The sequence below is a fragment of the Cydia fagiglandana genome, chromosome 9, assembly GCF_963556715.1.
Source record: "Cydia fagiglandana chromosome 9, ilCydFagi1.1, whole genome shotgun sequence".
Taxonomy (NCBI): domain Eukaryota; kingdom Metazoa; phylum Arthropoda; class Insecta; order Lepidoptera; family Tortricidae; genus Cydia; species Cydia fagiglandana.
This window is the reverse complement of record NC_085940.1, coordinates 6752986-6777779: the sequence shown is the minus strand read 5'-3', so window position 1 is coordinate 6777779 and position 24794 is coordinate 6752986. Positions and strand designations below refer to the sequence as shown.

The following is a 24794-nucleotide window of genomic DNA, read 5'->3' as shown; positions in this document are numbered from 1 at the left end:
CCTTAGACCTCTAAGTAGTAACTCGCTTCTAATTGAGATCTCGCGTTTTGCAAAAACGTGAATTAACAAAACAATATCTTTCAAAGGACGCGAATTATTCTACCTAATTATAGTAAAATGGTTAAAATAATAACTGTTAGAGCCTGTTCGGAAAGAGAAGAGTCGCGGAATGTATGGGGCCCAATACATTCCACGACTCTTCTCTTTCCGAACAGACTATAGCCGGTCAAACAAGTAAGTCAGTCTAAATAGGCGCGAATATCTAATTTTATATGGCTTGATAACCCTTTGCGCTTACATTTACTGACAGAAATTGCTTGACAGAGTATACCTAACAACATACCTAACAATATATTTTATTAAACAATTTAAATCAAATTTAAATTGCCACCAATGTACATTCATCACAACATTCATAACTTCATGGGTCATGGCATATAACCGAGGCAAATCGAAATATCGCGCGTGCAGTGCAGCGTTTTGTTCGTGTCGAAAACAAGCATACTATTTAATTCTTGTGTTGCGTGGTTGCGTTCTATTTGTTGTCATTGTTTTGACAGCCGGCGGGCAGCTCGGTGCACAGCTGACTTTCCGTACTTTGTTACAAATTTAATTACAAAGCAAGTTTTATCATTATCAATATCACATACAGTATTTATTTATACCTTCAGTGGTCGTGTGATGTTGAAAATGTCTTCCCAGGTAAGTAACGATCTCTTAGTTCCAATTGAATTTATCCAATAGTTAAGTAAACGAAATATCTGAAATTTTGAACCATATTCTGTATGTAAATATAATAATTGAAGGGTACTAATGTTCAGCGCTTTACTAATACATTTCTTAATTGATATTAGGTGCGACGACAACTTCATAAATACTTTGTTCTCTTGGGTAAACATAACCTAGCAACATATTTTTTGAAACTTTCACGATTATCAAACATTATTAAATTGCAAAACTGGACTTAATCGCTTATTTAAGTTTTAAGATACGCGATTAAGTCCCGTTGTGCATTTTAATAATATATTTATAAATCTTCACTGTAGAGTAGGCCACAATCATTTTCTTAATAAGCATCATTTTATTTGCTCCTCTCTGCCCTATGTACAAACCTTGTCCTAGCCTGATTTAAGTGTGTATGTGTGCAAGTAGGTATGGTTTTAGTTATTTAACTTTAAATTTTACACACAATTTTACATACAATTTAACATAACTATTATTACTAGTTTTTATAGCAGCAAGTACCATCCTTATCTTCTAATTCCGAGGAGACTCTTACCTTGTTTATATGACAGTTTAAACAATACTTCCTCTGTTCCCAAGCATTATAACACTTATGCTTATATTCTCTTTGGAGATATTTACACATTATAATGGAGATATTTATTTATACATTACATATCTCCCAATATAATTAATTCTAGTTTTATTACACCCAGCCTTATATGATATGTGTATAATATGTAGCTTAATATTTAATTTTCAGATTGATACAATAGTAAATGCATACAAAACATTGTCTAAAATCCCTACCATTACTGGAGGGAGATTGAATAATGCAGCCAATAAGATCACGAGTGTGCAGTCCGTGCGAAACATCGACAAAGGCAAGAACAGCAAATATCTGTACAACTATGTGCTGGACGATAATCTGAATGTTATATCTAGAACTGATTATGGAGTTGATATAAGTAATGAGTAAGTATCATTTTACTATAGTTTGTATCTCATGGTATTTAAATAAAAGTAAACAAATAATTTTTAAAATTTCGGGTAGATATAACATTTATTGGTTAACCAACCAAATACAAAGCCGGCTGGATCAGTCACTGAACGACCTGACTTTAACCTACATTACCTATTTGATCATGTAATGTTTTCATCTACCCTCAAATGGCTCCTTAAGACAGTTGAGGATAGATTTTGTTTTCTTTTATTTAAATACCTAAAGATACAGAAAAGATACAGAGTATAGACTTAGGCATTTAAAATTCATTGCGTGTAAGGTAATTAATTTATAGTTATAGTCTATTAAGTGGGTCTACACAGAACAAGCTGCTTGGCAATAGCTTACATTTACTATTCATTGTGCAAATATTACATGGAGATAAAACTCATTATAAGCAGTTGTAAATAGATATTATTTGTTGAGACTAAATGTGGCACTATTGTTTGCATTGTATGTAGGTACTGTAGGTAGGAATATTGTTTTATAAGTATTATGCATGATGCATGAAATATTAACTTATGGTAATTATAATCACAATATGACTTATACATATACATATATTTTTTCCTAACTTAACCATTCCTTGATGGCAACCTATTGTCATAGAAAATGCATAAAAACATAATTGTGTATAGGGTCATTTCACCAAGGATAACGAAAAATATCATAAATAAAAGGATGCCATGCAATAAAATGGTGACATGCATAACACTTGCAGTGGAATGACCCTATCTTATTTCTTAATTGACAGGCTTCTATCGGCTGTGTCACCAAAAGAGACTTTCAAAGCAGTGATCCGCGAGGAAAAAGACAACAAGGACACTAAGAAGCAATACTTAGAGATTTGGAGGCTAAACGCGGGTCTGACTAACTGTATTGATCTCACCGCGTTGGATATACATGGAGATGTTTATGCTGACTGTAAGTTTTAATGTTAAATCATAATCTTCTTAGCTCTGTCCTCGCTTTTTGCCACGGCTCGCTAACGAAGTCTAAAGTCCATGGCTAAAATCTCATGAATTGTTATGTACTTAAATCAATAGTTTTTACGAAAGCAAATGCCATCGGACTAAGAAAACTCTCAGTGGAGAAGTGAATAGTGTTCCCTGACGATATCTATTTTTATAGTTTGTTAAAGGACTGTCTCATTTCAATCTTAGACAGAAAGAATCATACAATCTTTGTCTTACACTAGTCATCATCATCATCATCCCGGCCGAAAGACGTCCACTGTTACACTAGTACTAGCACCCAAAAGAAAAGGATGAGTATACTTTTTTTGGTTCTTACTGACTGGCAAATTGGTTTGACCAACTATATATCAGTTTTATCAAGTGACTTGCAATTTTGAGTGTGTTTTTTCATGACCACAAAATTTTGATAAGTAATATTTATCAGAACCAGATAGCGTGACCTACTACCAAACTCATCACATGCCAAAATAATTGTGGTTAATAATAATTGTTTGTGGTTGATTTGATTTGTCTTGAATAATTGTTTGTGGTTGATTTGATTCGCTTTACCTATACTATTGATGTTGTTTTCCAGCCGAATTTGGTGGCTTGGATTGGTCCCAGGATGAAACAGCGGTAGTTTACGTTGCTGAAAGGAAGTTGAAGAAATCTGAGCCTTATATCAAGAGGAGTAAAGCAGAAGATGCATCTAAATCTGGTGGAGGCGATCCTGCACCGAAAAAGGTATAAGTACTTCGGTAATTCATAAATATGCTAGGTATGTATTTACTATTAAGGTTGTACTACAACTGTATCGAAAGAAAGGCTGGGCAAAGATGATGCTAGTCTAGTAAGTAATTAATAAAAACTCTATTGTATACAAAGATTAGGTAACAGCAGTTATATTTATACATTCTCCGAGTTTATAAGAGTAAATATTAGATAACAACGTTGTGGTCTGTTTTTCAGGGTGAAGAGTATGTGTACAGACAAGACTGGGGCGAGCAGTTGGTCGGCAAGCACCTCTCCGTGGTCGTGGTGTGTAAGATCGAGTCTGAAGCCTTCAGCGTACTGGAGGGGCTGCCTGAAAGCTATTGTCCAGGACAGGTAACAGAATGTTGAATTTTGTTTTAATATTTTGAAGTTTCATCATCAGCCTACATACAGTGTGATAAAGAGATCTCCCTTCTGGGCACGGACATTCTTCTACATCAGCCTCCTTGTACAAGAGAGTGAACACTGGCTCTATGCGATGCGAATTGGGGATTTCACATTCACACACATGTATCAGCAATATCATCATGATGTTTTCCTTCATCGGAAAGCAAAAGCAACCAAGGTTGAAGGTTATTTCAACCTAACTACGAGTAGATGTCAAACATTAACAACTTCTAGGCCAACCGGTCACAGTGGCGCCCTTCCAAGCTTTCTTAGTATTCAATAATTAAAATCTTGGTAGTGTCGGCCATCCTCTAAATGCTAGATAGTTAAGTGTCTACTTTCTATCCTGAAAATTACTGCAATTCCACCGTTGCCACAGAATAAATAATAGTACTAGGTACTAGACGTGCGCGCCGGTCGAAAAAAATCGGGCGGCGGCGCGCCACGAAAAAATCCACGGCGGCGGCGTAACGCCGGCGGCGTGGGATTTTCAATTTTTCAATATACGTATAATGAGAAACCAAGATTTACTCTTAAATCAACACGGGAAAAATCTCAAAAAGACTGTGTTACGTCGTTTTTTTTGGTTTATTGTAGAAATATCATGAAAAAAACATATTTCAGTATGTTGGACGTTGCCAGGATCGGTGTAAATAAAAATATACGCCGCGTAATGAAAAGACGTCCAGTATTTTGGACGTTGCCGAGTATAGACTACCTTCTTTACGTGCATAAGGTTTTTTTTAGTCCAATTCATGTTTTTTTTTAATAAATATAGAATAATTGCATTTTTTAATTAGAAATACACTTACTGATAATGCCAACTTATGTAATGAATTGAAGTAAACCTATTATTTTTATATTTTTGGAATAACTTTATAGTTCGTATGTGGTAAAATTTTACCAGTCATTGACGTCATTTATTTAACATTAAATCAAACAGTGGGTTATCCTAGGAAGCAATAACATCTAAGCAATGGTTTTTACAATAATGCATGCACTTATCAAAATTTTCCTAACAAATTTCTCAAATGAAATCGGGTATGTCTCTTGATGAAAACAAATCCACACACAAACAGGAAACAAACAAGCACACACACACACACACACCACATCCACAGGGAAAAAATCCATAAAAATATTTTTTTATCTATTTGGTTCATTACGTAATACGGCAAGTAATGACTTTTTTAAATGGGTTGAAACACCTAACATACCAGAAACTTTATTAATTTTTCTCTTCGCGTACTTGGCAACGTCTAACATATTGGACGTAGCAAAAGTGCCGTGTTGTCAATTACAACGGGCAAAATACTGGACATTACACTTTTTACACTTGTTTTACCCATAAACAAAAAACATTTTTATGTAAATCATATTGCCACGTAATAAACAGACCAGTTAGTAACCTATTACATGTTTTATTTTAACGCTGCTTAATACTGTCATATAAAAAAAATAATGAAATATGGGTAAAATGTCAGTCTGTCGGATGCTTCCTTGCAAGTTCTGCGTTCTGGGGGCCGATTTTTGAATTTCGATCACTCGATTTCGTCACTCGAAAATCGGTGGAAAACGACGAAATGAAATTTTTTGAAATACGTGCAATCGAAATTTGGAATCTATTGGTATTAACCACTCGATTTCAATTCTATTAGTAGAATTTAAATGCCTAGTGGTGGAGATATTAATTAACAAAATACACGAAATCGAGTGGTCGAATTTCAAAAATCGGCCCCCTGTAGGACTTTGTCAAAAAAATTATGTTTATGTTCACACTGGTTCGCAATATTTTCTTATATACTCATACTTAAAAATAACATATCATTCAAAGGGACAAACATATCATTCAATCATTCGAGGAAAGTAACGCTATGCTTTAATATTTGGTGCAGAATTTTTTTTCTTGGGATGTCCATTATAGTGGACTTTATCGATTTAAGGGTTAAAATAAATCAAGCAATGAATGTAAATAAAAACGGAACAGTCGGAATGCTAAAGCTAATAGGCACGTCGCACGCGCTTTATGACCATTGATTTTAAATTTGTACTCTTGCGGACTTTGTCTCGGCGCGAATTTTAAACTATCGGCGGCGGCGGCGGCGCGCTGACTCCTTATGGCGGCGGCGCGCCGCGGCGGCGCGCACGTCTACTAGGTACAGAAGACTCACTCTCTAACAAAACGCGTCTGTTACGATCAGGACAGATATGGCCGCTAGGTGGCTACAGCGCCACGCGCGGCTAATCGCTAGCCACCAAAATTGGTGTGGAACGGATGTACTTGTAGCTACATGTTGCAAATTGCAAAGCGACGAAATCGCGGAGTGAGCCACGCCTGCCGTTGCCCTCCTTACTTCCTCAACCAAAACAATATTTATAAATGTGTTACGTTTGAAGGTACGCTTCGCGCCTGATGGCAAGAGCGTAGTGGGCGTGGCTTGGGAGACGGAGCCTCGGCGTCTCGGCCTCATCTTCTGCACCAACCGACCCAGCTTCATCTTCGACTTGACCTTGGATGGCCAGCTCAGTAAGTATCGATAATAGGGTATTCTCCTACTAGTCAAATCAGTTTCTTTTTTATAACTGGCAAATCAAATCGATTTGCTAATATGGAATTTATATGAAACATTATACAGTTGCGTCACTGATAACTCACCTACTTTTTATATTTCTATCCGATTTATTAAATAGATATTGTGTTTAAAAGTAACTGCTATCTATGTATCTAATAATTTTCTGGAGCTGCATGGTGTGAAATAATTTATTTTGAATACAGTCAAGTACTATGTGGTACTAACTTTACTAGCGTATTTTACTGAAGGTGTAAAGGATGACGAAAATTTACTATCTTTCTCCGTTTGGCTTGATAGTTTTAATAGAACCATATTGCCTACGTAATAAGGCAGACGGTTGACTAGAGCAGCCAAAGCTATAACGATTCGTTGCCCGTATCAATATTTGTAAAGGTATTTATTATTTTACTAGCTGTGCCCGCGGCTCCGCCCGCGTGGAATTCGGTTTGTGTCAGTAAGCTGCTAAATATATAAAAAATAGTAAATTACATTACGCTGTATTTTTTTAATAAAAAAATTATAACATTTATAATTTCCTGCATGATAATTTCTTAAAATAATTGTTTCATACTTTTTAGAGCGCGATTTATAGTAGTCCGACTACGCCCAACTCTTTTAGTATGAAAAAGTCGAAGTCGCCTAGCCGCCTTGGACCGCCTACAGCGCGCCACGTGCGTCGGGCTTAGCCCGATGCTTTGGGTATGAGGGTGCCTCTGCCTTCGGCTCCCAACTTTGGCAAGCGTACAGCGTGTCACGAACGTCAGGTTACGCCCGACGCTTTGAGTATGAGGGAGGCGCCCGGCTTTGGAACGCGTACAGCGTATTACGTACGTCGGTCTACGCCCGACACTTTTAGTATGAGGGCGCCTTCGGCGCCCAACTTTGGCAAGCGTACAGCGTGTCACGTACGTCGGTCTACGCCCGACTCTTTTAGTATGAGGGCGCCGAAGACGCCCAGCTTTGAAACGCGTACGTTACGCCCGACGCTCTGAGTATGAGGGCGCCGGAGGCGCCCGGCTTTGGAATGCGTACAGCGTGTAAGCACGTACGTCGGTCTACTCCCGACGCTTTGAGTATGAGGGCGCCTTCGGCGCCCGGCTTTGGAACACGCACAGTGTGTCAAGTACATCGGTCTACGCCCGACTCTTTGAGTATGAGGGCGCCGAAGGCGCCCGGCTTTGGTAACCATGCAGCGTGTCACGTACGTCTCTTTTAGTATGAGAAAGTCGAAGGCGCCCGGCTTTGGAACGCGTACAGCGCGACACGTACGTCGGGTTAAGTCCGAAGCAGGGCCGGATTAAGATATTTTAATGCCCTAAGCATTTCTAGACCATGGTGCCCCCTTTCCCTAGGGTCATTAAGATTACATTATTTTTTTTGGTAAATTGAGTGAAGTTCATTGCCGCATTACAGCTGAGAATGGAAATCAGTCACATTATTTTATCTCGATAATTGACAGTGCCGCAGCAGTAATGTTGCAACAGAGTACCTAATGCTGCTGCAGTCGCCACCCGAATGTCACCTTTATCATATCTTAGGTTAGAATGTAATTGAAAACGCGAGCGAAGCGAGCGCGAAAATTTTTCGATATAAAAACGCAATTTGATAGACAGTTGTACATTTTTACTTTTAGTATGGAAATCAGTCACATAATTTTATCACGAAAATTGACAGTGCTGCAGCAGTAACATTGTAACAGAGTAATGCTGCTGTAGTCGCCACCCGAACGTCACCTTTATCATATCTTAGAAAGTGATTGAAAACGCGAGCGAAGCGAGCGCATAAATTTTTCGATATAATAATATAAACAGAACAGAAATATGATAGACAGTTGTACATTTTTACTTTTAGTATGGAAATCGGTCACATCATTTTATGACGAAAATTGACAGTAACGTTGCAACAGAGTAATGAATGCTGCTGCAGTCGCCACCCGAATCACCTTTATCATACCTCAGAAAGATATTAAAAACGCGAGCGAAGCGAGCGCGAAAATTTTTCGATATAAAAAACGCAATTTTACTTTTAGTCCCAACCAGGCGCGAATCCAGGATTTCATACAAAGAAGGGATGGGACAGTTTTCTATCAGCCTAGCTTCGCATAGGGCTCGATATTTAAGGATTTCAGCGAGGTTGTTTTCATGCATAAAAGATGCAAGAAAGCAGAGCTTGGAATTGACCAAGAGAATTGAATTGGCGAAGTGTGAGCAAGGCAGTAGGCCCAGCTGCAAAAGAGGAAAGCTTGGATTTGGATCCACGCCCAAGTGTAATTAAGGCAGAAGATCAACTTTGCCGTAACGCAGAAGGCCTCGCATAAGACCTAACGCCGAACCGCAAAAGAGTGAGAGAGAGTGAAACCCAGATAATTAAATATATACCTACATACAATCACGAACGCTGAAAACACAATACACTCTCTCTCACTTTTTTTTGGGTAGTCGTGAAAAAGATGACACTGTGCAATAAGTATAAGTGCAATAGTGCATAATTATTCAATTAAATTTGTTGATGTCCGTACCCACTCATCTAAACTTAGAGTTAATTTGGCAATAACCTTCCTCGGTGGCTATTCATGTCACTACGTATTAAATTCAGCGCCATCTGTTAGTTTACCAGGGTACTCAATTGTGGTAGCACATATTTGAAAAAAGTTTGCCCCTCCTTCCTAAGTAGCGCCATAAGATTCAGGGGCAAACTTGAATCAAGCGAGTGTTGTGGCTACCCCCCTTTTTAAGGGTTGAATTTTTATAGCCTATAACCTGGCCGGAGATTTTCTCGATAGATTAGTAAAGTTTGCATCAAAATCCGTTCAGCCGTTTTCACGTGATGCGCGTTCAAATAAACAGACAAACAGATAAACAGACAAAAATTCTAAAAACTGTTGGAATGTGTTCTGTTATCGATTCTAAGTATCCCCAGCCAATTTTTTTTCAAATATCTTCCATGTACAGACTTTCTACCCTCTACAGCTTTATTATATGTATAGAAGATAGATAGATAGATTACTAAATGCCTAATTAAGAACGGGTCACTCACGTATTTTAAGTCGAAAAACGCTCTTGATATAAAAAAAGCGTTCTTAATATATTTAATACGTCTGTGTCTCACGGAAGTATTGTTATTAAATGCCTAATTTCATTTACTTATTAGGGTAATATAGTATTTTATGCAACAGTTTTATAAGAGGGGTCAAAAAATGTGAGTGGCGTGGGTAACAATGTGAGCCGAAGGCGAACATTGTTAATAAATACGCCATGAGCATTTTTTGACTACTTATACAACGTTGCATACAATGCTTTTTCTATGAGTAGGCAACATTAAATAAAATACAAAAAATTATAAACAAAATTTTATTTATGAAAATGTCAATGTAAATTTTGGATAGTAGGTATGTATGTAGCTCTTGTCTGCGACAAGCACCCATAATACCAAATATTACTGCAACCTGTAACAAGAAAAAGGAGAATTAAATAATATTCAGTTTCAATGCAAAAATATAAAATGTACGTAAATATAGCTCGTTGTACTGTGTACCCTAAAAATGTGTATCAAAATTTTTTATAACATATACCAACCTTGCTTAAAAGATAGATCTGATCCGGTGCTTCCAATTAGTCTTTGAAAATACACCAAAGACTTTTTCAGAGAATGACGAAGTTTTGTGCTCCAATCTCCACGCAATGCACTTCTCATAATATTTGTCGTATAGGTGCTGAGATTTAGTACTTAGGCAACAAATTTTCGGTCGCTGCTTGTGCTGCAGCGGATATTTCTTCCAGTGTAGAAACAATGTAGTCCTCTTTGTCCATTTTCAACACTTTTTATGAACGCAAAACAAATAGTAACGCAAAGTACTCAAAGAACAAGAAATTACCGGGAAAGGCGGAAAACAAGAAACAAACGAGTAATGTCTATGGTTATGTTATGTTTTTTTTAAAGCCGTTACACACTACCGCACCGCACCAGGGTCGTGGTGCTGTAGGGTATAAAAGTATTTTTTATTATGTTGGTAGCAATGAACTCAGTACAAATTTGTTTCTTTTTTAATAAAAACCGTATGCATTCAATCGTTTGTCACGTTGGTAGCAATGTACCAGTATGTGGCACCTGCTACCCTGCACTAGCTTACCGTATCGTAATGTCTCTAAAACGACACAAGTGCTTTTTTGGGCAATAGACTATAGACTTTTAAGGAGTATTAATAATGTATGCCCTTATATGTTCGTTAGTGACTATGTAAATGACAGATAAAAGTACCCGAGTAGAAAAAATAGTTTTTTCTCAAAAATGGATGGCAAAGTCGACTTTGCCGTCTAAAAAATAGGTCGCGAAGCGCATAGTTTATGGTCAGTCAAAAATTAAAATGTTAAAAACATTGCAGTCTCGATTTTGGGACTGCAATGTTGCATACAAATTCCATTATTTGTCGTGTTCCAAACTTTTTAAAAGTTGAAATGGCCATATCAAATGAAGGCACAGGCCCATTAAACAGCCAAATAGATGATTAGTACCGCGACTATTTAGCTGTCTCAAATAGGTTGGCGTATTTTCGGCAGAAAAATTCACTTCTATTTTTTTATTAAAAAAATAAAAAGGCGGCAAGGGCTTTTTTCTGTGAAAATATATACGTAAGAACGTTGCTTTTGTAAAATATTTCTATGATATTTATATTTCTTGCACCATTTTTGAGAAAAGCACTATATACGACTCGGCTGGAAGGCTACTTGCTGGCTCCGGATTCAATTAAACGGACTCCCAAGGTCGTCCGTTTAAAACGAATCCTCAGCCTGCAAGTAGCTACTTCCGAGCCTCGACAATAATGTACTAATTGATATTCCACTTTGTATACAGCTAAACTGTCAGCGGAGAATAAGGCGGTGCGCTCCCCACGTGTCAGGCCAAACGGCGACTTGGTCTGGCTACAGCGCGCGGCCGACGGCCCGCACCACGCTTGCCACGCTTTGGTCATCAAGAGGAAAGGCCAGGCAAGATCCTAGATTAGACCCTAGACCTAGATACATGGTGACTGAGCTAAGCAAAGGTCTCCGTTTCAGCTTGGATACCTAAAATATTTTATTGTCGCTGCGTCGTATATTTTGCATCGCATAGCATTGGTCAAATTTTTTAACCGATTCTCGTACAATTTTTGAGTATGTTCGATAATTATGTGGATTTTTTAAAGATTTTGTTTTTGAAAAATTTGAAAATGGCGGAGTCGTGGTCACAGGTCACATACTGCCCTATTCGAACTTTAAGATACGTCAGTTAATAGATCTAGAATTGGGCCGATAGGCACTATGATATTCTAAATTAAATATTGTATTTGTTTCAGAGCGAAGTATCACCAATAATAGACATAGTACAAACGGAAATCGCCACGGCTCATGGCAAGCCGTTCCACGGGTTGTACAATCAGGGCCTTCCCAAGAACTGCTTCACCAAAGACGGTTCCAGGATCGTGCTTAGCACGCCCAGCGTGTGTGACGTGAAAACCTATACTGTTGATATTGGTGAGTTGGTATTTTGAGGGTTTTTAGGGTTCCGTACCCAAAAGGTAAAACGGGACCCTATTACTAAGACTCCGCTGTCCGTCCGTCCGTCCGTCCGTCTGTCCGTCTGTCACCAGGCTCCAATTTCACCATGGCTACAATTGTCAGTGACAATTGTCAAGCGACAGGTGACATATTACAATTTTATAAAATATTTTCTATAGAAATACTTACAAATATGACAGGCATTTTGCTACAATTGTATATTACAATTATGTTGTGAAACAAGAATTATTTTTTCTAGTCGATATATTTGTATATAGAATTGTCGGTGAATCTTGACAGGAAATGAGTTATATGTCGGAATTTTGTTACAATTGTAGTGTTTCTTGTGTGACAATTGTCATAAACTTAGCAAGAGAAATATCTGTTTTTTTCCGATATAATAAACTTTTTTTTAATAATTCAATGATGGTGGCAAACAGGAATATGGCCCGCCCGATGGTAAGCGATAACCGTAGCCCATGGATGCCTGTGACGTCAGCAACAGTGATGTTTTACAATTGTCGCACCTGTCACCCTGGTGAAATTGGGGCCTGGCTGTATCTCACGAACTAGACAGTTGAAATTTTCACAGATGATGTATGTATTTCTTTTGCCGCTATAACAACAAATACTAAAAAGTACGGAACCCTCGGTGGGCGAGTCCGACTCGCACTTGTTCGGTTTTTATTTAATAGTTTGTAAGGTATAGAGAAAATAAAGGAAAATGGGCCTTGTGAGAAAAAAGAATGATATGAAAGCATAGTTAGCCTCATAATTATTTTACTGTTATCACAAAACGAATCACCAATCTACTTTAAGTGTCCAATTTCCTGCTACAATATTTGACTCTACTTTACGGATTTAGTTATTCCTTGTGCCCATTTTGAAATTGATAGGTATACAAAAGTGTGATAGTGTAATATATTACAACTTACTTCACTCTTTGGTGTAATATTTATTAAGCAACCATTTTTTTTTAATTCAGAAAACGGCAAGATAGCTGAGATATCCTGCCCCAACTCCCGCCAAGGTTCTCTCTCTGTGCTGGATGTCAAGAATGATGTTATCCTTGCTTCTTTCTCCGATATGCTGACACCGGCTCAGGTAAACGACTTTTTACTTAACCCCTCAGTTCCCTGTGACGAGATACGAGTATAATAGAGTCAGCAAAGATAGTCAAAATTAAATATTAAATTTACCAAACCGCCAAAGTCCTCAACTAACGCGCGCGGCTGGCTACAGCCTGGTATCAACCTTCGATTTTTTTTTCGATAACGCGCCGCACACGATAGGCATGGAATGTTCTATAATATTTTTTATTATTATCTACTAGCTGGTCCATGTATAAGACAGGTGGTTATCACGCATTTTCGCTGTCTAATTTGGTATAAACTCGCAACCGGGCATTTTAGATCAACGTTAACTACCTTATTTTTTTTTGGGAAAATGACAGAAAGTTATACCTTCGAACAAATTGAGCTATCTCAACGATTTTAAGTCGTTTCCCTGGAGGGCCCAATAAAGCCTTCCTTATTTTGTATATTTATCACACTCGCACCTTTTCACAATGCCATATGCTTGCAGTTATACGTGGGCAAATTGCCAGCCGCTGGGATGGAAGGGGAGATAAAATGGAATGTCGTAAGCGAAGCGGTGAAGATCCCAGAATCCCTGGCCAGCTCCACCATACACTACCTGAGCCATAAGCACGAGAACACGGATGATGCTGTCAGTAAGTACCCTCAGATCAGAGCCCATTTAGACGATGCGAGAACTTGCATGCGAGTTTCATTACATTGCGGGTTTTGATCGGTCGGTCGAATTGGACGTAACCAACAGTCCGCAATGTAACTAAAATCGCATGCGAGTACGCGCGCCGTCTAAATCAGTCCTTACATACCTGCACCTCTAGCACAACTGGCCGCGACAGGCGCGAGAAGTGACAGATCGGCGCGACTTGGCGGCTTGTCGCGTGTTGGCAGCACAACTCACGCGCGAGAGCCGCGACAAACTCGCGATCAGGTGTCACTGTCAGAAAATGACAACGATCGCGACTTTGAACTAAAATCCGTAGCACAACTGCCTATTTTGAGACAAAATATTCTCTCGTCTTTATGTCAATCCGCGAGTCGAAGTCTACGCGACTTTATAACGCGACTCGCTCTCGCGGGTGGTTTGCTTGTACTTTTTTAACTAAACTCATGATAATTATAACTTAAAAACAAGTTTATTATTATTGCCCTAAGGAATAAGGAAGTATGGAACAATCACTAAATGCGCTTTACGCAATCTTATATCGATTATGCACGGTGATACCTACAAGTACCACAGCACATCACCCACCATGTTTACAACTTTAATTTCAAACAGCTAGCTTGTAGGTACTCAATTAAGTAATTAGGTACATATGTAGGATTTTTAAATTTCAATTCAGGTTCGTATGTTTGTAAAAGTAATCCTAAGACTTCCTTACACAAAACTTTCATCAACCTAACAACGGAGCCCGCTTGCTTGTACATAAACGAAGCCGATGAGGTGGGTAGGTACAAATGTTCAAAACAAACTATCCAACTTATTAAGTAAGCCATAGTCTTAGTAGTCATATTTAGGATCACGGTTAGATGTCTAATTTCAACAATCTCTTACTATATATTTAGTTACCGTTTGCAACCTTCCTCGACTTCAACAAAACATACCTACATGTGGCCTGTGCCCGCTGCATCGTACTGTAACAGAATGATGTAATACGTGGCTATAACAGGATCATTTCCGGCTCAAAATCATGCTTTGTATGAAATATTATCAGTCATCATCCACTAAACCATTCCATCCCCTGCCAACACCATACCGTGACGTGACTGGACCGAGCCGACCAACAATATTTTGAAGGAGTCGTTACGCTCATGTCGTAGTCTGCGTAGCATAGGTACGGTTATCATTTATGGTCTACCATATTGAAACTCCTCTAGATCATACCCATGTTCTAGATGTTTCACTTCATGTTTGACAGGGCCTGATACGTTGCTGTCAGCATTAGGTATGAAGTGGGCCTTGGGGAGCTAATCATGGAGTTCTAGGTACCTACCTACTTTATTTTTGTTTCTTTTCAGGTAAAAATACAGGAGAGAAAAAAAACAATATTTAAATTAATAGTATATTGCTTTGCCCTATATATTCTTGCAATATTCGACTAAATATATAAAAAATACCTAATATATATTAACATGTAGAACCACAATAGAGAAATTGTAAGAATCTTCTTTATTACCCTTGAAAAGTATGTATTTTCTCTCTTCCTTTTTTTTCGACATGCGGCGTAGGACAATTAAATATCACCCTGGAAAGAAAATTGGTTTGTAAACAAAACAATAAAATATGGTCATGACTTCATCGAGGACTATGAAATAAGCTTTTCATATCAATTTGTCACACATGCCATCCATTATTGGCACAAGAAAAACTATATGAAACTTATTTGAGAGTTACTGCGGCAGCTTAGATAGGTACGCCATAACCATTAGGGTTATTATTAATAGTTCACTTCGTCGGTGGTGTTCTTAAAGCTAAAGCGCTTCTCACATCTTAGTTAATTTAGAAAAGGGGACAGCTCCGCGTTTGCGACCTACAAGCTTGCCTAGTGTGTTTCTTTTCCTGACTCTCCACTTCGGGTCCCGTTGGCACGTTCCTGTTAACAATATTTCCCTTTGGGTGCTATCATATCAATCGTGTCTAGAATAATGCTGAACTTATTCTGAAAAAAAAACCACAATTTACAACAGGAATATGAGAACAAAACCAATAATAGCAATTCCATTAATTATAGTTACTTACAAAAATATTTTATTTAAAAGGTTTATTAAACAGAATTTTTTATACAATATATATTTTAAGGAATATTATCAATATTAAGCATATAAGGCTCTATTACTTACATTTTTTTCATATTTTTTCCCGTAATTACATTTAATTAAATTTGAAAGTTCCTTGACTTTGACAAGAAAAACTTAACCATCGACAAAAAACTAGATTTTTTACCACCAAAGAACGAATGATTTAGCGCATCCCTGGTTTCCGATTCAGTGTTACCACTTGCAAATATCGATTTGTTTAGACTTTGATTTCGCCGGGTAACACTGACGAGTCGCGCCGCGACTTTGAGTTCTCTACGCGGCTGTTGCAGTCGCGGGTACAAGTTATGCTACGGAAATCGACAGATTTGACAGCCGCGGGAATGGCGACTCGAGTCGCGGTCTAAGTCGCGGATGCAAGATGTGCTAGAGGTGCTGTTAACTTTTCATTGTTTTTATTGCAAATTTCTATTTCACATTTTCAACTACCCACTGAAAAGTTATATGGAAGAGACAGCTCATTAGCGATAGGACCATCTGTTGTCTACCCGTACTTTTATAATTTTCTTTAATTTTTGTACGCCAATGACCGACATGTCCGCACCGCAGGTTCAATGACAAACTGTAACCCGACTGCAATTTGTACGGGAACTGCACTCCGACTGCATGCCTACTGCAACATTGACGTGCAGTTCCCATACAATTTGCAGTCGGGTTGCAGTTTGTCTGTACTGGCCCTAATTAGGGTTCCGTACCCAAAGGGTAAAACGGGACCCTATTACTAAGACTGCTGTCCGTCCGTCCGTCCGTCTGTCACCAGGCTGTATCTCACGAACCGTGATAGCTAGACAGTTGAAATTTTCACAGATGATGTATTTCTGTTGATGTAAAAACAGAATAAAATAATGATTTAAGTGGGGCTCCCATACAACAAACGTGATTTTTGACCGAAGTTAAGCACCGTCGGGCGGGGTCAGTACTTGGATGGGTGACCCTTTTTTTTTGCCTTTTTTTGCATTATGGTACGGAACCCTTCGTGCGCGAGTCCGACTCGCACTTTCCCGGTTTTTCAAAATAACTATTTCCGTGCAGAGACATTTACCTCGCTGTACCTCGCTCCGAAGTCCTCCGACAAACTGCCATTGATAGTGTGGCCCCACGGCGGACCGCACTCCGGCTACGTTAATTCGTACTCGTTGGAGGCGGCCCTCTTCAACATGTTGGGTAAGTTGTTAGAGTCAGACCGTGAAGTCTGCAGCGATTTTGATAGCCCACGTATTAAGTGTTATTTTAAACGTCAAACGTCTATGAAATTATGACGTATGAATAACACTTGCAGGGCTATCAAATTCGCTGCAGACTTTTCTTGGTCTAACCCTATCATCACCACAAAATATCCAGTACTTTTTAAATTAACCTGATTCGAAATTGCTTGAATACTCTTTAGTCGTTATACTTTGTATTTTTTTTATTTGGACCCATAGCCCGTCTAAGTTAACAGTGAAAAATCATCATCATCAGATTTAACTAAAGCGGAATCTAAACTTATTTTAAATCTTGTCCTTTTCTGATAAGACTTTCGTTTCGGTAACGAAGCATTATGCAATAATTTATTTTTCCTATTTAATCTGCTATTGGTTGTTTTTCTGTTTCGGTTATAAATTAAATAATAGGCCACTTATTGTGTTGTGTCGCTTATCCAAATAGGGTATATGCACGCTTTTATGTTTTCGAGTTTAAATACTTATTTTATGTATTTCTTCACAACGCATGTATAAGAAATGTTGGTTAATTTTATAAATAAAAGCCAAAACCCATGAATCCTACAATTTGTCCAAATCTGATGCACTATTACAATGCATATACCCTGTTCCAGGATTCGCGGTGCTCCTGATAAACTACCGCGGCTCCGTGGGTTCCGGCGAACAGAGCGTGACCTTCCTGCCCAAACGTGTCGGAACAGCCGACGTACTTGACTGCAAGCTGGCCACAGACGACGCCATTACTAAGTTCAACGTCGACGCTAAGAAAATATGCTTAGCTGGTGGTTCGCATGGGGGGTTCCTAGTGGCGCATCTGAGTGGGCAGTATCCGGAGACTTACTATGTTGTTGTCAGTCGAAACCCGGTTATAGATGTCGCTAGCATGTTCAACTATAGTGATATACCTGACTGGTGAGTTCATAGGCCATTGTCGCCTTTACAAATAATTCTTTCAGGTGTGATATTATCAATGTTGCGTTCATTTAAGTTTATGTACTGTCTCACATAAAGTGACACTGAGCTTGTAGTAATCTGCTCAATAATTAACTGTAAGTTAGCCATGGACGACGCCATTACTAAGTTCAACGTCGACGCTAAGAAAATATGCTTAGCTGGTGGTTCGCATGGGGGGTTCCTAGTGGCGCATCTGAGTGGGCAGTATCCTCGGAGACTTACTATCCTGTTGTTAGTCGGAACCCGGTTATAGATGTCGCTAGCATGTTCAACTCTAGTGATATACCTGACTGGTGAGTTCATAGGCCATTGTCGCCTTTACAAATAATTCATTCAGCTGTGATATTATCAATGCTGCGTTCATTTAAGTTTATGTACTGTCTCACATAAAGTGACACTGAGGTTGTAGTAATCTACTGTAAGTTAGCCACAGACGACGCCATTACTAAGTTCAACGTCGACGCTAAGAAAATATGCTTAGCTGGTGGTTCGCATGGAGGGTGCCTAGTGGCGCATCTGAGTGGGCAGTATCCGGAGACTTACTACGCTGTTGTTAGTCGGAACCCGGTTATAGATGTCGCTAGCATGTTCAACTATAGTGATATACCTGACTGGTGAGTTCATAGGCCATTGTCACCTTTACAAATAATTCTTTCAGCTGTGATATTATCTATGCTGCATTCATTTAAGTTTATGTACTGCCTCACATAAAGTGACACTGAGCTTGTAGTAATCTACTGTAAGTTAGCCACGGAAGACGCCATTACTAAGTTCAACGTCGACGCTAAGAAAATATGTTTAGCGGGTGGTTCGCATGGGGGGTTCCTAGTGGCGCATTTGAGTGGGCAGTATCCGGAGACTTACTACGCTGTTGTTAGTCGGAACCCGGTTATAGATGTCGCTAGCATGTTCAACTCTAGTGATATACCTGACTGGTGAGTTCATAGGCCATTGTCACTAATAAATAATTCTTTCAGATATAATCAATGCTGCGTAGATAAAGCGACATTCAGCTCTTTGTAAATTAATCTGCTCAATAAGCAGTTGTAAGTTTGCCATGGATGACACCATTATAAAGTTAAAGGGGGATGCTAAGAAAATTTCCTAGCCGTAAGCCGGTGGTTGGCATGCATGGTTTTTGGTGGCGCATCTGAGTAGACAGTATACGGAGAGTATGGCGACGTACTATGCCATCGTTAGTCGGAACTCGGTAATATAGATGTCGATGTAAGACTGGTGAGTTTATTAGGTATGGTTTGAAAATACAGTGCTATTTGTCAGGCTAAAGTCGGCGTTGTCTTCGTGAGTGAAATAGGTTAGGTATAGGCTCGCTCGTTTTCTGGAGTTAAAACTGTTTTTAATTTGTTTGCCAGTGCGTCTACTTTTCCATTCCCATTGCCACTAACATTATTGTTCCATCGGTCTTACGATATTGTTCACAGATGTTTCAATTTGTTCTGAGAAAAAAATTATACACAACCCAACATACTCATTCAAACGAGAAGTCTTATCAGAAAAGGACAACATGAAGGCAATGTCCATATTCCATAGGAAAGCGACTATTATATCCATATTCCCTAGGTTTTGCCTCACTCCGCATAAACTACCGAGGTTCGACCGCTCACGGAGACGCGAGCGTCCGCTGCTTACTATCCAACGCCGGTCGAATCGACGTCGACGACTGCTTTCTTGCTCTCTCCGAAGTGCTAGAAAGGAACATAGACAACGTTTCTCTGCTCGGAGGGAGCTATGGGGGATTCCTGGTGGCCCATTTGGCTGGGCGGTGGCCGGAGATGTTTAGGAGTGTGGTGATGAGGAATCCTTTGATAGACATGGCCACGAAGGGGCATTATGCTGATAATTCTGATGGGTGAGTGACGGTGGGTGTGTTTAAAATAATGTAAGCAAGGAGAATTTGAAACAGAGAGTTACTGTCATGGTAAATTATGTAGCTACAGTACATTTACTGCCATCTCGAGAGTAGGCTGAATGTTATGGCGCCATCGCTCGAAAAGATTGCACCATACCTTTGGCCTATAGTCGAGTAGATGGCGTTAATATTAATATTAAATAAGTTAACACATATCAGTGAAAGAATAAGGATCAAAGTCAAATGTAGCGTTCTAACAGTTTTATAGTCTGTCGAAAGATAGCAGTAAATTTACAGTGGCTACATAATTTACTTTGTCAATCCGTCTCATGCGCTCTATTTAGGCGTCACAAACCCGGTTTCACCGAAATCGAAAAAACCGGTTAAACCGGGTTTACAGCCAATTGCAAAAACCGGGTTTCCACTTTGATAAAACCGGCTTTTACGAGTTTTTCGATTTTATAGTTTTATATAAGTAAAAAAAAAATACATTATACGCACTAATTGTATAAATAAACAGCTTTTTAGTCTCCAACGTTATATCTATTTGCGCAGTTTTGCAGATAGGATGCTTACGTGCTCCTTGAAGTTGAAGCTACAATCCAGGATGCTTCGAAGATATTTAGGAAGGAAGTTGTGTCGGAGAAGATTGCCCCTGAATTTTACTCTCAACTCTTTGTTGGCCAGTTTGTTACACAGGTGAAAGCAGGACACCTCGGTCATGGAAGTACTGGGGCCCAAACGCCACCGAGAGAAATAGTCATCTAATCTAGATCCAGGTCCTTCTCCAGGGTATTTTGTCGCATTTCCAAGTTGTCTTTTTATGTCACATACAAAGGGCCAGGTCATCAGCATAAACAAACTTCCGCGAGGTGGTGTTAGGCACGATAATACAACTCAACTGTCGCTATTTTCAGACCTATGACAATTAATACTAGGCGGTATTGAGAGTGTCGAAAATCCGCTAGCATGTACCGCTCGGAGGCGACTGAGGCTCTCGCTTATTGCTCTCGTTGTGAAGACTAGGTCCGGGTTGTGGTCACTTCTCCATCGAGCTGATTTGAATGTCCCTTTGCTTTTGTTAGAAACGGCTAAAACAGTGTTGTTCCTATCTGCCCAGTCCATGATCGCCTCCCCGTTGGCGTCAGATTTCCTATATCCCCAGCTGGTATTGTGTATATGTTGTAGAAGAATTAATATCCATTGATCCTAAAAATACTTGCTTATTTTACAAATTATACGTAAAATCGAAATCACCGAAAAAACCGGAAACCCGGTTTTGCTGTTTCACAAAACCCGAAAAACCGGTTTTCTAAAATACGCACGGTTTTGTGACCCCTAACTCTATTCTCTTTGATGTAGGTATTTGCAGTGAGCTGCAAAATTGCATTGCCACATTATGAATGATTCATTCATAAAAGTGGCCATGCAATTTTGTGGCTATGTGTGTATTCATATAATTTGGCGCAGTTGGTAGGATCTATAGTGGATATTTTGTATAATGAATAGTTTACCTACAAGGACGAGTAACTGTTTAAAAATAAACCGAAAGTGAATATCACACGATTTTTACTGAATTTTACATTTGACAAATACTTTGTACTTATGAAGTATCGTTAGATTCGTTTCATTTGTCGGTGTACCATAGGCTATATTTGTGATTTCCCGTATAAATTAATACCTTATTACAACTACATAAGGTAGATTTTAATTTGGAAGGCTACATTTAAATTGTTTACAAAGCCTAACCGCATTCAATTTTTTTTAATTCGACTTGTTATATATCGTGTCATTTACGAAGACGCGTGCCTTGACTCGTAATGTCACATTATTAAAGGTTAGATTTGACTAATCTGCGCGTCATCGTGGATGACACGAACTATAACCCCCTATTTAGGGTTCCGTACCCAAAGGGTAAAAACGGGACCCTATTACTAAAACTCCACTGTCCGTCTGTATGTCTGTCACCAGGCTGTATCTCATAAACCGTGATAGCTAGGCAGCTGAAATTTTCACAGATGATGTATTTTTGTTGCCGCTAAAACAAGAAAACAACAAATACTAAAAACAGAATATAATAAATATTTAAATGGTTCCGACTTCCAAATCTCAAAAGGAGGAGGTTATCAATTCGGTTGTATGTTTTTTTTTATCCAGGTGTGCAGTAGAAGCCGGCTTTCCCTTCACAGAGAAAGGGCAGCCCTCGGAAGACGAACTGCTAACCATGAGGCGCTGTTCGCCGCTGGTCCACGTACATAAAGTGAAGGCCCCCACGGCTTTCATGTTGGGGAAGGGGGACAAGAGGGTCCCGCATTATCAGGGGCTCGAGATGGCTAGGAGGCTGAAGGCTAATGGGGTTGAGACCAGGTGAATTTTTTTTTGTTTTTTCACCCCCTTATTCATAAAGCTTTACGGGCCTGATCTAGTTAAATTATGGGTTAACCCTTTTCTTATACATACATAAGTCAAAATGACAGATACAGACAAACGACTCATACCTTATTCAGGGCAGAGACGCGTTTATGAATAACGCCATAGGACTTAGTGTCAGCCTTTTTAGTATAGTCAGCTTTTGCACTCGTTCAAAGCTACTAAAAAATCCTCGAGGAAATTAAAAATATAGTTGAATTGCTGTTAATTCTGATTTATAATTATTTCCCCCCAGAGTGTACATGTACGATGATAACCACTCGCTATCGTCGCTGCCGCACGAGATGGACCAACTGATCAACAGCGCCAGCTGGCTACTGGAGCATTTACCCTAGACTGAACTTTGGAACCAAAGGCCTGTGGACACCGGCTTGCGTGTGTGTGACGTGCGCTAAAAGGTTGGAGCCGCACACGCACACGTCACGCAAGCGGTGTGCCGTCTCTTATAAGGATCTATACCTATACTACAACGCCGCACGCGCATGTGCACGTCACGCACACACTGGCGGTGTGCACAGGCCTTTAAGGGCACGGAAAAGCAGCTATGTAAATCAGTCCTATGGAAATAACTAAAAATGTAGACAATCTTATATTTAATTCAACATTACAATGCGTACATTACATCTAAACAATTAAATTTAAACCCAGATGATAATAATTAAAATTTATCGTTGGATACTTTTTATTCCGAAAATCAACTGTTGGTATAATGGACGGAAGTTTGGAATATATTTAAGAAGATGCGCGCGGACAAAAGCTTGTTTTAAGGGATTTGTTTACAGTTTTAGTAGTTTCTAATAGAAAATTTGGTCGCTCGAGTCAGAATTTTTGCCATAACGTGTAATACGAATTTTATAACGATATATTTTTTGTAGAGTAAGTAAAAAGTTCGCATTTGATATTTTTAAATATATTTTTTATTATATAAAATTATATTTGTTTTTCTTATCAGTTTATTATTTCTACATGGATTGTCCTATAATTCCAAGGCCCGAAAATCTAACATGCACCTTACCTTTATAAACCATTTGATAAATGACATTAAGTAGGACATAAAACTAGGGGAAGAAAATCACCCTTAAGTGTGTACGCTTAAGGTAGGCAAACATCAGACCCCGAACCCCTCTGGCCAATAAAACAATACAAATTGCTACCCCAATGATCCGCTAGACTAGCTAGACAGGTGGTGCGACATGTGTGCAGTGTTGGCAAAATATCAATTCGAATTGACGATTGACGATTGAGGATTGACCGATCAATTCGAATTGACGATTGACGATTGACGAAACTAATTCTAAATCTACTGATTGAAGATTGACGATTACTAATCGTTAATTCGAATTGACCGGTCAATCCTCAATCCTCAATCGTCAATTCGGATTGACGATTACTGTCTACTGTATGTACACCTAATGTCCTTTTTATTTAGGCCATTTTTTGAAACTGACCAAATGCGTTCCGAAGCGGTGTCCGAGTTTACCAAAGGTTCCGAAACATGTTTCTGACGGCATTATGAAGGATGTCCTTTTAGGAACATTTTCGGGACTTTCCTTGAAATTAACCGATAGCGTTCAAAATCGATATCTGAGGTGCCCAAAGGTTTCGAAACTTGTTTCCGAGGGAAATATTGAGAGATGCCCTTTTTTGGGACATTTCTAGAAATTACCCGATTGCGTTTAAAATCGATATCTGAGGTAGCCAGAGGTTTCTAAACATCTTTTCGACTGCAATATTGAAAGGTGTCCTCTTTCGGGACATTTTAGTGACATTTTTTGAAAGTGACTGCTTGCATTCAAAATCGATATCTAAGGTGAAAACAGCCTCCAGCATAAACAAGTTTTTTTGCCGTTCCTCTGTTTATCTTTATATCTACCTGTGTGGTGTGTTCTTATTATATTATAAATAAAATAATTAAAATAAATAAAGTAAAAGAAATAAATAATGTAAATAAAATAAATAAAATAAATAAAGTAAATAAAATAAATAAAATAAATAAAATAAATAAAATAAATAAAATAAATAAAATAAATAAAATAAATAAAATAAATAAAATAAATAAAATAAATAAAATAAATAAAATAAATAAAATAAATAAAATAAATAAAATAAATAAAATAAATAAAATAAATAAAATAAATAAAATAAATAAAATAAATAAAATAAATAAAATAAATAAAATAAATAAAATAAATAAAATAAATAAAATAAATAAAATAAATAAAATAAATAAAATAAATAAAATAAATAAAATAAATAAAATAAATAAAATAAATAAAATAAATAAAATAAATAAAATAAATAAAATAAATAAAATAAATAAAATAAATAAAATAAATAAAATAAATAAAATAAATAAAATAAATAAAATAAATAAAATAAATAAAATAAATAAAATAAATAAAATAAATAAAATAAATAAAATAAATAAAATAAATAAAATAAATAAAATAAATAAAATAAATAAAATAAATAAAATAAGT

At 38.1% G+C, this 24794-nt stretch overlaps 1 protein-coding gene across 2 annotated transcripts; it reads left to right on the top strand.

Annotated features, from left to right (window-relative positions):
• Positions 1-574: 574 nt before the first annotated feature.
• LOC134667148 (acylamino-acid-releasing enzyme-like) lies at positions 575-23258 on the top strand. 2 transcript variants are annotated; one of them, XM_063524445.1, is made up of 14 exons: positions 575-702; positions 1487-1698; positions 2481-2650; positions 3278-3426; positions 3652-3789; positions 6241-6370; positions 11268-11401; positions 11749-11926; positions 12936-13054; positions 13535-13682; positions 16891-17022; positions 19596-19884; positions 22042-22251; positions 22550-23258. In XM_063524445.1, the coding sequence occupies exons 1-14, from the start codon at positions 682-684 to the stop codon at positions 22647-22649; spliced, it is 2130 nt and encodes a 709-aa protein (XP_063380515.1). In that variant the 5' UTR covers positions 575-681; the 3' UTR covers positions 22650-23258. The 2 variants fall into 2 exon arrangements, with proteins under 2 accessions (XP_063380515.1, XP_063380516.1); XM_063524446.1 differs by lacking the exons at positions 19596-19884; positions 22042-22251; positions 22550-23258 and adding an exon at positions 17675-17991.
• The last annotated feature ends 1536 nt before the right edge of the window (positions 23259-24794 follow it).

Excerpts from the sequence above, each read along its gene's own strand:
- LOC134667148 (XM_063524445.1), top strand. The coding sequence starts at position 682 with ATGTTGAAAATGTCTTCCCAG. Across the intron at positions 1,699-2,480 it reads GGAGTTGATATAAGTAATGA|GCTTCTATCGGCTGTGTCAC; the intron begins GTAAGTATCATT and ends CTTAATTGACAG. Across the intron at positions 11,402-11,748 it reads TCATCAAGAGGAAAGGCCAG|AGCGAAGTATCACCAATAAT; the intron begins GCAAGATCCTAG and ends TATTTGTTTCAG.